We start from the raw sequence: 15,039 nt of genomic DNA on the forward strand, positions 1-15,039 counted from the left end.
TTGTGCTAAACCCGTTGTATTTCCTACAGCCTGAGGTTGTACGTACATGAATACACACTGTCCCGTCTCAATACACAAATAAAAAAGCTCTTCAGATGTTTCCTCTGGAGCCTCCAGTCAACGTGTGACTGCTCCAAGAGGCAATAGTTGAGCCTTTTTCTTAAAATAAAATGTAAACCTTCTCTTCTGAACAGAGAGCTCAGATGTGGTTCCTGGGATCTGCTGAAGCCCCTCCACCAGTCTGGGGAGCTTCAAATGAATCTCAGGATACATTCAGTACATTTCTCAGAGCACAGGCGTTTAACGGGCTTCTGTAGGAAGGTGTGGGTGTCAGGAAGAGAAGGTCAGGAGGTCACAGTGAAGAATGCATCTCCTCCTGCTTATCTTCAGTTACGTCTCCAAGAGAGCCGTAAATGGTGATTTTGTCGTGGCTCTATAAATGTCCCCCATTTGGGATGACAGTGCTGTCAGGACACTGGGATTTCTGCTGGATGGAACTGTTCCGGCCCATGGTGTTGTGCTGTTTTGGTTCTGTGGACTTATGATCATTGTGAGGGAAGATGGCCTGTGAAGGCCCAGCTGTGACTGAGAGCTGCTCCAGAACCACACCTGCCAGTCATCTCAGCTAATCATCCTGGAGCTGAAGACCTGCACTCCAGCCCCAGTTCGCCCCGCCTCCGGTCACATCTGATTGGACCAGCACCACTCCTCCTCCACCCAGCAGTCACCACACCTGGCTATAAAGCAACCAGAACCTCTCAGTCGGGCTGGCTGGGGTTCAGTGTGACCAGTCCGTCCTGGTGCCTCTCGCTCGGTGTCTTTGTGGTGACGTAGCTTCTGTTGGCAGCTGCTGACTCGGTGGAGAAGTTCCTCGTGTCTTCGTATTCTGTGTTTTGAGGCAGCAGTTTGTTTGAGTTTCTTCTGTTCTGTGTGGTTGTGGCTGGATGCTAGCTGCCTCCCTAAGGCCCTCCCATGTGGCACCTACGACCCATAACTTCAAACAAATCCCAACAAACTGGCAGCTGTTAAGTGACCCAGCATGTCAGACCACCACCGGCTACTGAGCAGCAAATACAGTCCAGGAAGCTCAGGCCTTTCCACAACGTTCATCAGTCTCACCAGGTTGATAGAGATGGTAGCCATACGTTCCTTCAGCCATTTGTTTTACAAACAGGAACCGGCATCTGGATCAGTGGACAAAGCAAGACAAGCAGTTAGTTTACAGAAACAACAAACCAGATCTGTGTGGCCATTAATCAGTACGAACTTCTCTACGTTTTGGTTTGTTATATGATCCACTACAGCACCTGGAACAGTAACGGCCTTCACCTGTATCATAAACAATCATTGATTTGAGGCGTTTTTGTGAATTTCTTGCTATTGATGGTGGAGAGATGAAGGAAATAACAAATGGTCTGGCTGACTGGACTGAAACCAGAGACTCGCTGCTAAGGCTACTGATGGCCACGATGCCTCAGAAATGATGAATTCCTTTATTTTTCCTTTATTTATTCAATCATGGGTCTCAACACAAGATACGAAAGCATCATCGATAGACTGTGGATACGAGCGATGTCGTTGACCTAAATTAACATGTTTTAATGGTAGTTCTCTTTCCTTTTCACTATTTAAATTAATTTATAAATAAATAAAATGCTGTCACTCCAGATCCCAGGTTTTTTCTGCATGTCTAAAGCATTCTTCTTTCATGTTGTAATTTCAGATTACACCACAGGATGGCAGCATTTACTTGTTCTTCATCAGAAAGCATTCCAGCTGCTGCAGGACAGCTCCTGCTCTGTGGGAGCTTTTATTGACACCGTAGTCTTTGATGTGGATCATTATCTACTGCTGTAGGTGTAGAAACTCTGCTGGTTCCTGTTTAGACCTGCTGGTGGCAGCATTCAGCTACATACGGTGCAAGTTTCATTTAATGCATGAACATGAATTGATGTTTATCTTTTACAAACTGCATTTAAAACAAAGGTTTCATCAAATAGATAACCGCTGTATTATAATGTAATATGGATAGCAGGACATACTGAAAGCTTTTTGTTTGTTGTGTTTTGAGCTTCACTCTTGGTGGACGCTGGGTTTTCTATTCATCTGAATGTTCACAGTCAGCACCTTGCTGGCAGCTCTGCCAACACTGGTGTGTGAATGGGTGAAGGACCAACACCCTGTAAAGCCCTGTGACCCGTCCAACATGTTTGGGGCTGTGATGGGCCGAGATGAGACGCCATGTGTGGTCCTCAGAGTCTCCAGCTTTTAGTCTTTCTGTTCTGTGAGTCTGTGGCAGCAGAGGTTTTACTGCACATGGTTTCTCTTTCAAGGAGAAAAGCATCACAGTGGAAACACCTTCTCTTCTCTTCACTTCTGCCACTTTCAGACTCTGCTCCGAGAATCAGACGACAGCTGAACGGGTTGGCTGCATGTGTACAAGCACATCCTGCTCAGTGATCCGTTCATGTTCAGACCCAGTCGGGTCACCGGTACCAGCAGCTCCACTCTGAGCTGTGTGACATGATTCAAGCATCAGCATTAGTGTGAATACATCACAGAGAGGAACGGGTTCGACTGTCTGGTTTGTTCCAAACATCACATCAAATAGCAGCTATGAAATAAAACCAGATACGGAGACACCTGAACAGGTTCCTCCTGGTTTTATAGCTGCCAGGGCTGAATGACTACAGATGAGTAAGAAAGAAGAAGGTTTCTCACACAAACTTTGATTTCTTTAAACATAAAAATAACTGCTGAGAGCATGCAGAGCGTTAGGAGGACGTCATCATGCTCACACAGACACACGTCCACTGTCTTGGTCTATTGTGTTATCTGAACAGCTGACACACCCAGTACCCCCATTTCCCGCCTAAATAGTTGTCACACACACACACACACACACACACACACACACACACACTCACACACGGGTCATAAGTCAAAAAAGGTTTGAATGGCAGGAAGGGTGTGGTATTGTTACCTCTGGACTTCACTGTAATATACGGTGTGAACCTCTTTCTGTGCCACCTAGCTTTAGCTCTCACACACACACACACACACACACACCATGCACACAATCACACCTCATGTGTGCCAACATCTTATCTTCTCATCAGCAGACCTCCATTAGCTTCTCTTCCTACTTTGGCAGGACTTGCGGGTTGGGGTCATGCTTGTGTTGCGGCTGCTGGTTGGACCCGGTACAGCTCTCGGTACAGCTGACCCACCTTTACATCCTGGAAACCAACGAGTGAAGGAGCACAAGGTCTCAGACAGGAGGAAGCAAACAGGCCACTTCCTACACATGTATGATGGTCAGATGTTGAGATCTACGTATGGTGGAGACCACTGAATTGAATTTAATTCAAAATAATTAGTTACAAGTGATAATATCAGCTTGCCAATTTTAGGTAAATCTGAATTTCTAAAAAAGGTTAAAGAACATATTTGTTTTTCTTTAACTACATTCGAGCTGCATGGACTCCAGCAAACAGTTATATATAACTTTAAACTTACATCATTACACATTGTATAGATTAAAACAATGGTTTTATTAGTTTTGGCACCAAAACACTGTTAAAGACAAACTGCTTGAGGAACACCAGGGACCTGAGAAACAGGATCTGATGCCGTCCCTCATCACGCTGTCTGTTGTTTTACATTTGTCTGGTTTTTAAACTCACAGGTTTAAAAACTCCACCGCTCATCTGCGTTTTACTGGCAAATTTGAATTACTGGGAATTAAAAAAAGAACACTGAGTGTCTCTCCCAACATCTGGTTTCCACAGCATGAGCATGGTTTTATCCACCAGATGATGAGCTTTACCTTTGTCCTGAGAGGAGCCTGTCCCAGCTGACACTGGATGAGAGGCAGGAGACGTTCTGGACATTCATGGCAACACAAAGAGACAGACGACCTGCACAACCACACAGGCCAGTCTCACCAGATAACTGATGTGCATGACTTTGGAGCGAACACCACATAGAAAGAGCTGAGCAGCAGGTTTGATGCCTCGGCTTGTCGCTGTGGGCCAATAACACCTGTTTATTCTCCAGTGGATTAAAAGCAGAATACCTTCAGAACAACACACACCACAGCATCACAAAGGCAGCGACATTCAGTATAGTTTATTTTACACATATACTTTACATGATACAAAAATACTGATCACAGTGTATTTCCATTAAAAATACTGAAACTGTATTAGACAGAGGTTGAAAAATAACATTTAATAAATTATATAATCAATATCTGAAGAATACTGAGCCATAATCAATACAAAACCAAATATTCAGACAGCATTTCCAAACAGGGATCGACTTCTCCTCTCAGTCCTTCTGTCCAGTCCTGGGCTGCAATCCCTCGCTTTCCCGTTGAGCATCCTCGTAGTAGAATCAGTGCACGTCTCACCTCCAGACCACCAGAGTTTCCCGTATCTGCTGTCCAATCACGAAGCTCCCCCACGTTCACCAGGGTCCACACACTTAGCTGCCATCACAGCTGACTGGGAGAGCAGCAGGGCTACAGGGGATGGATGCCCAGTTCTACCTTTACAAGTTCATTATCTGTTCTTTAGCATCTTGTTCGTGTCTCATGAGCGTGTCGGAGGTCAGTCCAGCCGTCTCCAGTGGGATGGAACGCAGCGGCAAACCTCCTCGCTGAAGAAGAAACCCGGTTCACACCTTCTCCTTCTGACCTCACAGGGTGGCCGGAGACAACTGCAACGACATGGAAAGAGCAGGAGTTAGCTTCAAAACCAACAGCAAGTTAGGTTAGGTGGATAAAACAGGCAGGCACTGGTCTGCAGGACCGGTAGGAGATGGTCACGTTGCTCAGATCCACCACTGAAGTCACAAACAGACAGTTTTGGTTTTATTTCTGTGGGTTCACCCCAAAGCTGACCACTGCCAGGTCATTCAGCCTCGTCCACGCTGGAGGATGTTCAGCTGGTTGAGATCGCAAACGACAGCAGCCTTAAAAGTCTGCTTCAGACAACTTTACATTTCTGCATGTTCTGGATTAAAATCAAATATCCTGAGATCACTACTGCTCTCAACATCCCATCTCTGTGAAGCTTTTCTGCATTGACAGGAGGAATCAGTCGTCGCTGTTGCTCATCACACCTAGAAACCAGCTCAGGGCTCCCACTGGTTCTGCATCACAGTGAGTCACAAGTAAAGGTGACATCAGCTGATAATATGAAACATACATCCACCATTAACAATAAGTCATTGTGTTTGTTTACAACACTTTTCAAATACAAAAAGCGGTTATTATTATTATGTGTGCAATGAGCGGTCCAAAGAAAACTCTCAGTTGAAGCCGGTCCGTTTGGGGATTTAAAGGATCATAAATCGAGACGCAGTCGGCTCGTTTGTTTTCATATTCGTTCTGGTTTAAACGTGCAGTTCGTCCTGCAGGTATTTCATCTTCTCCGAGGGTCCTCAGTTTCCATCCAGAGATAAAAAACAAATCTACAACCTGCACTAACATTCATGAAAAATGACCCACTGAGCAGATTCACTAAATTCAAACCCCTGAGCAGTGCGACAGTACAAGACAGAGGATCAGCAACATCTCCAGGGTTCATCCTCTGGGTAATGTCGGTACCATCTGCTGTGGAGGTGTTTCAGTCCAGACAAAACAGGTCACCTGACCAACCATCAGGTCTACCAGGTATCCTGCAAACACGTCACGCTGCAACACGATTTCTGTTTGATCTAAAAAGAAAACTCAGTGAAGAGGAAAACAAAATGTGACATCGTGGGTTTGCAGCTACAGAAAGGATCACGCTGACCAAAAGCAGCTGCCACTGCATGAGGCAACAGGAACAATTAGCTTGACCATCAAAGAGTCTAGAAACAAGTGTAAAGTCAGATCTGCCATCCAGAGACGGGAGCTGTGTCGGATGACTTTACAGTCTGACACTATATGAGATCAAATGGCTTCTTCAGCTTTTTTATTTTATGATAGATGTGCTCACCTTAAAATAAATCCTCCTAATCATTCTAAAATCAATCATTCTTACCAAATAGAGCCAATCAGGTCCTCTGGTGAAGACTTTTGTCATTTTTCACAGAAAAACAGAATTTCACAGCATTGTGCAGAAACTACACAGAAATCCCCTTGAAACCTTCCTCCAGGTCCCTGAGTAACGTCGACATCCTAAAACTATGACAGGTCATTAAACACATACTATTCCATACTTTAATTAGGTCCCAAACATCAAAGGTTATGACGAGGGTTAAGTTTTCGTAGCAGCACCACCTTTAGAGCCACTCGGTGCCGTGCAGCCCGGAGCGTTCACCGGGCCGAGACATGAACGTGAAGAAATGTTTTACAGTTACCTCTGACTGGTCTATGAAGCTGTAAGACCCCGCTGTCAGAGTTTTAATCTAACAAAACCAAATAATGGACTGCTTTGGTTTGCTGGACCCAGAAGCATGAGTTCCTGCCTCGTATGGTACAGCCTGTGTCTGGTGTCTGCTGCGCTTCCAGCTGCTCAGACGGTGGATAACAGAATATTCAGTCGTGGCTATTTCAAGAGACCTATCAGCCCTCAAGACACGCTTTCTTTGAATCACACATGCTCACGGTCACGCTCACAGACGAGCGCCTGATCCCAGACACTAGATTCCTGCTGCTGAGCTCCACTCATAAATCACTCTGGAGCGAGGTCACAGAGGGTCACCAATGGACGGCATGGATGGATGTGTGTATTGGTGGGTATATTTCCTCCTGTGCATAGAGAGGAAATGGTTAAGTGACAGCTCGGAGGAGTCATTAGCACACTGAGGTCTTGTATTACACACCGGGTTCACTGCAAAAACCACCTATTACTGCCCGGTGGTGACTGCTGGAAGATGATGCGACCACTGACCAATGAAGACCTTCCCCTGTGGAGTGCCTTCCTGTAACTACAGTGACATGGAAATCATTATGAAACTAACTGACACATCCTGTAATTTAGCTGAATAATGTGGCGTCACAGACGGTGGTGATGTGATAGTGTGGATGAATGCTAGCATCAGTAAATGGGTCTGTGACACACGGATGGATAAACGGTCGGATGGACCACAGAGGCAACGATAGATAAAACAATTAGCTGATGGATACATGAACGGACGGGGAAGCCAGCGGACTCAAAACATTTTGAGATGACGATACAAAAACTGAAAACTTTGAAAAACATCCGTCCCTTATAAAAAACGACAACAATAAAGAAGTGAAGGAGCAGATGTTGTTAGCATGAGCAGCTCTGTCCAGGTCCTGTAGCATCTCAGTGGGTTTGAGATCCAGACTGTGACTAGGCCCCTACAAAGCTGGATCATTTCCGTGATGCATAACCCAGCTGTGCTTGGGCTTCGACTCAGGACTCACCACTACACGTAACCCAGAAGCAGCAGAGCATCATCACGACGCTGCACCGCCGCGTCCATCCTCACCGCTACCTAGGACAACGGTTTCTGTAGAACTCTGTGTTTGTGCCAGATGTAACCAAACATCTGTCCAAAGGTTCTGCATGGTCAGTTCATAGGGCGTTGTTCCAGAAGGTCTACTGGTCATCCAGGTTTGTTGGGGCCACATTCAGGTTGCCCTGCATGTTCTGCTGGGTTAGGAGTGGCTGTTGCTTTGGCACTCGTCCATGATGCCGTTGTTTTTTCTTACAGAGCGTGGAGAGGGCTGTAGCTCTCTGGATGTTTTCCTTGGATCCGTGTAATCACAGTGATCTTTGAATGTTGGTTCACTGTTGTTCCGAGTGTTCTCTGTGTGCAGACGTCACTGTGGATCTGTGAAGTCCCACATCCTCAGGACTGGTTCTGAAACCCGTTACAGGCTGATGTATTTCAGTCACATTCTGGAAATCTGTTGATGTTCTGCTCCTGGTGCGACCATTTAGCCAACGTCCTGCCTCTGATCGTGGTCTATTTAAAAGTGCTGATGTGACTGAGACACGGCTGCTCGTCATCAGGCTGCAAACCACTCATCAATGCAGTCGGTGGAAAGTACCTCAGTCAATGAACTTAAGTTTTGAGTGATCTGTAGGTTGAATATGTCTACGCAGCCCAAACTACACATGAAGTAGTTTAAAGTAGCTCCACCTGCAGCAGCAACAACAGCTCTCAGGTTGTTAAATGTTCTACAGTTTAGTAGGAAACACATAAACAGAAGAAACCAGGAGGAGGTTAAACTAAGTCAGCCTACACAGCACCGTAGCCTTAGTCCTTAACTTAGTCTCAGGTTTCTCTGTACATCTCCTGTAAACTGTTCTAGATGCACAGGTCCTTACCTGCACGTGGCTTGGTGAAACCGCCGTCCTTTTAGGAAACACTTATTGGGCGACTCGTTGCATTCGCAGGAACACTTTGTTTTGTTGAGAGGCTGGTGCCGTGGACACGTCCTGCTGCACGTGCACTGGCAGGTCTCCTTGTTGAAGATGTGGTTCAGAGGGCAGGACGGCGCCGGTATCACGTTGCATACGCACTGACAGGTGTTGTGGTTCAGGTGCCGGTTCGGGCCGCAGTCACGATTCTCGTCCCCACGCCTGCACACACACTGACAGCTTTCCACGTTCAGCTCCTTATCGGGGCCACACACATCTGCAGAGAACATGTCTGTGGAACCAGACAGAGGGAGACACACAGATGGAGCCGGTTATCGAACAGAGTCTGGACAGGAAGTGGAGACAGAGAGAGCACACGCACCGCTTTACTGACACACTTTGCTTATCTTCATACCGACGCGTGTGTTCTCTAGAAGTTGTGTGAATGTTTTCCCAGCACGAGTCAGTGTTACCGTCATTAGGTTTATTAGAAATGGTCTCAACATGATATGTAACATACAACCGATGTGAGTCCAGCAGAGACCGGTGAGTGCTGCAGAACCTCTACGGACGCTGTGCTAGAAATAAACAAAACAAACAATGAAATGTGAACAAAATACATAATTTGAAGGAAATAAAAACATACATGTGAGTAAATATATTGTAATTGTAGTAAACTAAACAACCAAATATTTATATTGTTGTTGTGTTTGGTAGATACGAGGAGTACTAATATGAATAGTAATTCTGTGTACAGACTGTCCCTGAAGCCTCCTCCACATCCTTTCATGTCCATGACACCCCGCTGCGTTAGATGCTGGATCATAAATAGAGCTTACATACGGCGTCTGTCATGGAACGATAGTTTAAAAACCAGAAGCCAAGGTGTGTGAACGATGGGGGTTGGGGATAGGACAAAGAAAGAACGACCAAAAAACACTTGAACTTTGCACAATCTCAGAGCGCATTGTGGTTAGCTTTCAATCTGATTTCTGATTTAGTTGGACAGCCGCTGCCGGAGGTCAGTGATCTGCAAACACACACACGGATACAAACACAGCGCACACACACACACTGCTCACTACTGGAGTGGACGACATCGTCTCTGCTGACCCAAAGCAACAAATCTGTGGTTGCTCCATCTCCAGTTACGCCACGTTATTTGTGACTGTTGTTTTTGGGAAGCTCCTGTTCTTTGTTCGGAGGAGGAACGTCGCACAAAACAGGATGTCGCAATGCAAGAAAAATAGAAAGACTAATAGAAGAAACACATTCGTCTTGTAGGGACGGTGATGCAGTGGTTAGCACCGTGGCCTCACAGCTAGAAGGTCCTGGGTTAGAATCTCCTCAGATCTTTCTGCGTGGAGTCTCCATGTTCTCCCCGTGCAGCGTGGGTTCTCTCCGGGTTCTCCGGCTTCCTCCCACAGTCCACAAACATGCTGAGGTTCATTGGTGATTGTAAATTGTCCGTAGGTGTGAGTGTGCTGGTTGTCTGTGGCCCTGCGACACACGGGATCCAGCAACGGATGTAATAATTGGCCCTGAAAAGTGAATCCAACCCAGAAGTGTCAGAACCTGCAGTACCACGTGTGTCGCCAGCAGCTGGCTCCAGAACGCCGTGGTTCCAACACACACTTGTGTCGTACGCTGTGTTTATAAGCAGTCACGTACGTGTTCGCTGAGCTGGTGGACGGCTGACGGAGTGTCCAGCAGACAAAAGGTTCAGGCCATAAACCACATTCTGATGGTTTTATGCTGCTTCTGTGCGAGTGGAGATGTCGGCCTCATGATGGGATTGGAGCAGAGGTCACACGTAAGCCTCCTAATTACCCACTCAGGCTTCTGCTTCTGAATCTGGTTCCAGCAAAAACCAAAGACCTCTAAAAGCATCCCCTGGTACTCATCCCAGACAGACTGCTGTGTTCAACACACTGCGTTAGTGCGTATCTGTGGCTATCTGTGAAATCTGGAGTCTCCACATTCTTCTGCTTCTCTTTTGTTTACACGGAGTCAAAAGAGTGTAATCACAGTCAAACACACAAACACACAGACGCTCAGCTAATCCACGGCAGTCATAAATACTGCTCAATGAACAGACGAACCTCCTCAAACACCAACACTGAGACGTGACTCTGCTAACAGCTCGCTGGCTGCAGCGCTTGGTAGACGTGGTGCTAACAAACCACAGCCATCACTCCTGTCTATTGACAGCTACTCGTCTGTGCTGTATGAGTTGGTCTGTTCAGTCCAGTCTACTGGATGGAGTCAGATGGAACACGGTGCCTCCTACAGGGAACCCTCGCTTCACCGGCAGCGTCCAGTAAATGTGCTCACGTGCATTCAGACCAAGTTGCTGTGAGGAATCAAAGCCCCTTAAAGCAGACGTAGACTCAGGCAGCAGCATGAAGGCTGTTTAAATGTTGATGTGACGGTCAGCGGCGTCGGTGGTGGTTCTGTTGTTTGACCCGTTCATTTATGAAACCTCATCACTGGAATAATCACAAAACACCTTCTACACAAGGCCATCATCAAGTTAACATTTTGAGGTAAATTTCATTTACAAAAACGTTGCTCGAGTGTAAAATGAACGAGGTTGTGAGTGCAGAGCTTGAAGCAGCCGTCAGCAGACAGAACAAAGCTGTTACACTGACTGCTGACAGGACCATCACGCTGCATCATGGAGGTGCTGTTAGCAGATATGAAGAGTCAGATTCTGCCCAGACAGCTCAGATATTGTTTCCTTAGACCAGAGAATCTTTTAAACCTCTTAACTCTGTTGTCCCCACGTGCCTTTAAGTTGTGGCTGTGCGACCATGAAGGCCTGGTCGATGAAGTCTTGAAGTCTGTTGGGTTCTCTGCCAGCTCCCTGACTGAGGCCCTTCTTGCTCTGCTGCTCATGTCGGCTGGATGACCAACTCTACGATGAGTGCTGCTGGTTCCAGACCTTTCATTCAGGCCGATGTGCTTCTGGGAACCCTGAAGCCTCAGAAACAGTTTGATACCTTTGCCCTGATCTGGGCCATAGTCCCATCACAGACACTTTATTGGACTTCACACCTTTCATTTAGTTATTTATTGTCCTGATGTGTAGAATGAACTTTTCTATCCACAGCTATCTCCCTTTTTAAACGACGTCCAATCTGTTTAATTTACCGCTGGTGGACTCCAGTCAAGCTCTAGACACGAGGATTGTTAAAGCAAACAGGATGCAGCACATTGGAAAGCCACTGGCTGACACGAGGACGGCATGGTGGGACAGTGGCTAGCACAGAGCTACCAGGTGTACAGCGCAGTGATGGAGGGCTCACCACCGGCAGCCATCTTTGTTTTCAGCTCTCTTGTATGAGCATCATATAGTCATGAACTGAACTGACAAACTTGGATTGATGTCCTTGATGTACGAGCAGAAATCTAAACTCCAGCCCTCTCGTTACCGTCTATGCTGCTCATCACAGCTCTTTATTTGGTTGGCGGTGCACGATTTCCCTCCTATCAAGTCAGCCACATGTCTGTCAGCAGCTAAAATGATTGTTTTCTCTTTTTGTCTTTTGTAGGCTACTTTAGGGAAAATAAGCAACCGTAGCTTCCTCTGCAGTGTTTTCTGAAGAAATTACACAATAAACCTCGGTGTAGAACTGTGTAAACACTCACCCAGATGCTGCTGGGACGGCCTTGGAGGTGGCAGCGGCGGAGGAGGAGGGTTGAGCTGCATGTTGGCGGCTGTGCATCGACACTGCTTGTTGCTCCATGTGTGAGCAGGAGGACACGTCCTGTTGGCTAACGGACACCTTCAACAGAGACCAACGGAAAGATTAGAAATGCTTAGTTTCCTTAAACCAGCAGTTAATCAGATGATGTATGCTGTAGGTTTTGTAAAGGATTGAACAGAGACTTCTGTCCTGTCAGCAGATCACATTGAGTTTCATTGCTGTTGTTTCCGTGGTCGTCTGGGTCTTTGAGTGTCGCTGAGCTCATCAGTGCCTTCTTTCTTTTTAGAGTGTACCCAACAGTTGGTTTGTCCACAACTAGTGGTTTTGCTTTCTGCTGGGTTTGTTCTGGTGTCTAATGATGGCTCGCTCCACTGACAGCTTGTTGGACTTCATACTGAGCGTGGACCTCACCGGATTCCAAACACAAACACCACTTGAAACGAACACATCTGGTCAGATCCTGACTTGAATTTGGCTCCAAAACTTTGTCCAAAAAGAAAGTCACTGGAATGCAACGCCAGTTTATGCGGGTCTTCTGTGGTATTTTATGGAGTCAGGCTTTTTATAACTAATCTACGGCTTCTTACTTGATGTCTTCAGTTAACTCCTACTAAGCAGAGTGCTGCCTTTCTCCTCACATTGTTCCAAGCTGCTCACTTGATGTATTATTCCAGTTGTGGTATTCTCAAAAAACTTTTGTTTCCTCCTTTTGAGACGTTTTCTGCCGTAGTCATGTATCTAGTCTTCATGCTGGTGTGTGCTTTCTCACTCCAACTGGACTAAATATACCCGCTGCATGAGGACAAACATGAGCAACAAGCTGGAGCTGTCGGCCCGTCTTTAGCTTCACATCTAAGAAGAAGTGGACTCCACATTAAAACTAAATCACTGAATGTACGGCCGTATAAACAGTGTGAAATCGAAGCTCTTAGTCTCTGTTCTTGTCTCTTTGTTATGTTTTAATCTCAAAAAGCTAAAGCAGCAGAAGTGTTGGAGGACGCTGTGTATTGGTGTTGAGTTCACTTGTGTCTGCATCCCCTGAAGGTCAAAACTCAGTCACTGTAGGTTTAATCATGGGAAGAAAAGGCCAGATTTCTTCAACACATCTGGTGCAATCTTTTGAGAAATACTCGTTTTGCATGATCCTTAAAATGCAATCCGCAAAGTCTAAATGTCACAAAAAACTGATGTCAACCAGCCAGAGGATGAAGCCTCCCTTTCTATCTGATCTCACACACTGAGCATTTAATTGGCTCAAGGAATGGGATTCCTCTGATGTGCATGTGTGGGGGAAGTGTGCAGTTTGGCCATGATAAGCCAGCTGAAGGACTGCAGACAAACACCTCGATCAAAGGAGGACTTCTTGGGTTTGCCTCAATCAGACGGCCAGCGGGGAGAAAGTACGTCTGTGTATGTGGAAGCAGACACTGGAGGAGAAAGCTTCAGCTCACCGACTGGCTAAAGCAGGGGTCTCGAACTCCGGTCCTCGAGGGCCGCAATCCTGCAAGTTTTAGATGTTTCCTTCTTCCAACACACCTGATTCAAATCATCAGGATGGTTATCAGGCTTCTGCAGCGCTTGATGATGAGCTGATCATTTGAATCAGGTGTGTTGGAAGAAGGAAACATCTAAAACTTGCAGGATTGCGGCCCTCGAGGACCGGAGTTCGAGACCCCTGGGCTAAAGGTTTACTCTGGTGAAATGGAAGGTCATATATTTTCAATTCAATTACATTTATGTAGCGCAGTTCACAGCATGTCACTGGAACAGAGAACCCGACAATCCAGAGTTGCTGAGCAAGCGGTCGGTGGGAAGGAGCGAACCCCAACAGGGAGGGAAAGACACTCAGACAGAACCAGGCTCAGGGAAGGCAGCCATCTGCCCCGACCGGCTGGGTGAGGGTGGGGATGGGGGGGTGGGAGATAGGATCCATCCATCCATCATCTATACAGCACTTCATCCTCACTCGGATCATGGGAGCTGGAGTCTATCAGTCTATTGGAAACGCCCGCTCACTGCTGCCCCGTCGGACCGAATGCTCAGCAGGAACCACCCCCCCTCCTCCTCCCGCTGCAAAAACGGTGCCGTGACCACCAACCTAAACACCTAAACTGGTCTGAGGAGCCAAACCCTGGCCGTGCGTCCCGCCCACTTCCAGCCGGCGGTATCAGATGGTGCCGTAGGACGGACATGAGAGGAGACCACAGAGAGCCACGATGAAATCAGAGAAGCAGCTGCATCAAAACCAAAGCAGCATATCTTCAAATGTTTGTTCTCAGTCACAAATTGTTAAAAACAGAAGTCATGATGCTGCATGATGCTGAACAGCAGATCCACCAATCAGACGGCCAATCATATTTTCAAAACACATTTTTTAGCAGCTGTTGCTACTTTCTGTTTACAGCACCGCTACTCTCACACTCATCATCTTCATACAAAAAATGACTGTTTGAAGTGGAAGCTCCTCCAGATCCTGATGCTTTATACCAGCACAGCGCTGCCAGGGTTAGAGTTAGAGGACACCTCCTCTGCTCTCCTCTCTGCAGGAACTACATCTGAACCATCATGTCAACACATATTGCAATATTACATTTCTCAATAGTTTGTGCAACATCAGCTTCAGAATCACGTGTAATATATCACATCCATGTACAGCGTCTACAGCATTTTCATTTCATGATCATGTGAACGTATTACCTCAGCATGACTCTCTCCTGTTAGCCTACTCACTGTGCTCCAGTCATGTACCAGGCTTCCATCTTATGTGTTATGTCTGAGGAACATCTCAGTTCTATTTTATCTCATCTTTTCTTATTTTAATTAATATAACTTTTGCAAACATTTGCAAAAAAAAAAAAAAGGAGAAGAAAAGAAAACTTTTAATATCCACAGAACTAAAAACAAACTCAAACCTGATGCTGAATTACTTCAGAAATAAAATACCTTGTTTGGATTTCCTGAACCTGCCAAGAAAAATATATTTCCTCTGAAAATACTGTACA

General features: G+C 46.2%; 1 protein-coding gene across 1 annotated transcript in view; it reads right to left on the reverse strand.

Annotated features, from left to right (window-relative positions):
• Positions 1-4,116: 4,116 nt before the first annotated feature.
• The window catches only part of vegfc (vascular endothelial growth factor c), a 35,806-nt gene continuing 24,883 nt past the window's right edge, over positions 4,117-15,039 (reverse strand). Inside the window, exons 4-7 of the mRNA XM_008286113.1 lie at positions 12,997-13,010; positions 11,979-12,115; positions 8,295-8,619; positions 4,117-4,722 (exon numbers count right to left, since the gene is read on the reverse strand). Coding sequence (XP_008284335.1) covers positions 4,614-4,722; positions 8,295-8,619; positions 11,979-12,115; positions 12,997-13,010 — 585 coding nt within the window. The 3' untranslated portion in view covers positions 4,117-4,613. The remainder of the gene's footprint in view (positions 4,723-8,294; positions 8,620-11,978; positions 12,116-12,996; positions 13,011-15,039) is intronic.

The sequence above is a fragment of the Stegastes partitus genome, unplaced genomic scaffold (genome assembly GCF_000690725.1).
Source record: "Stegastes partitus isolate 25-593 unplaced genomic scaffold, Stegastes_partitus-1.0.2 Scaffold433, whole genome shotgun sequence".
NCBI lineage: Eukaryota > Metazoa > Chordata > Actinopteri > Pomacentridae > Stegastes > Stegastes partitus.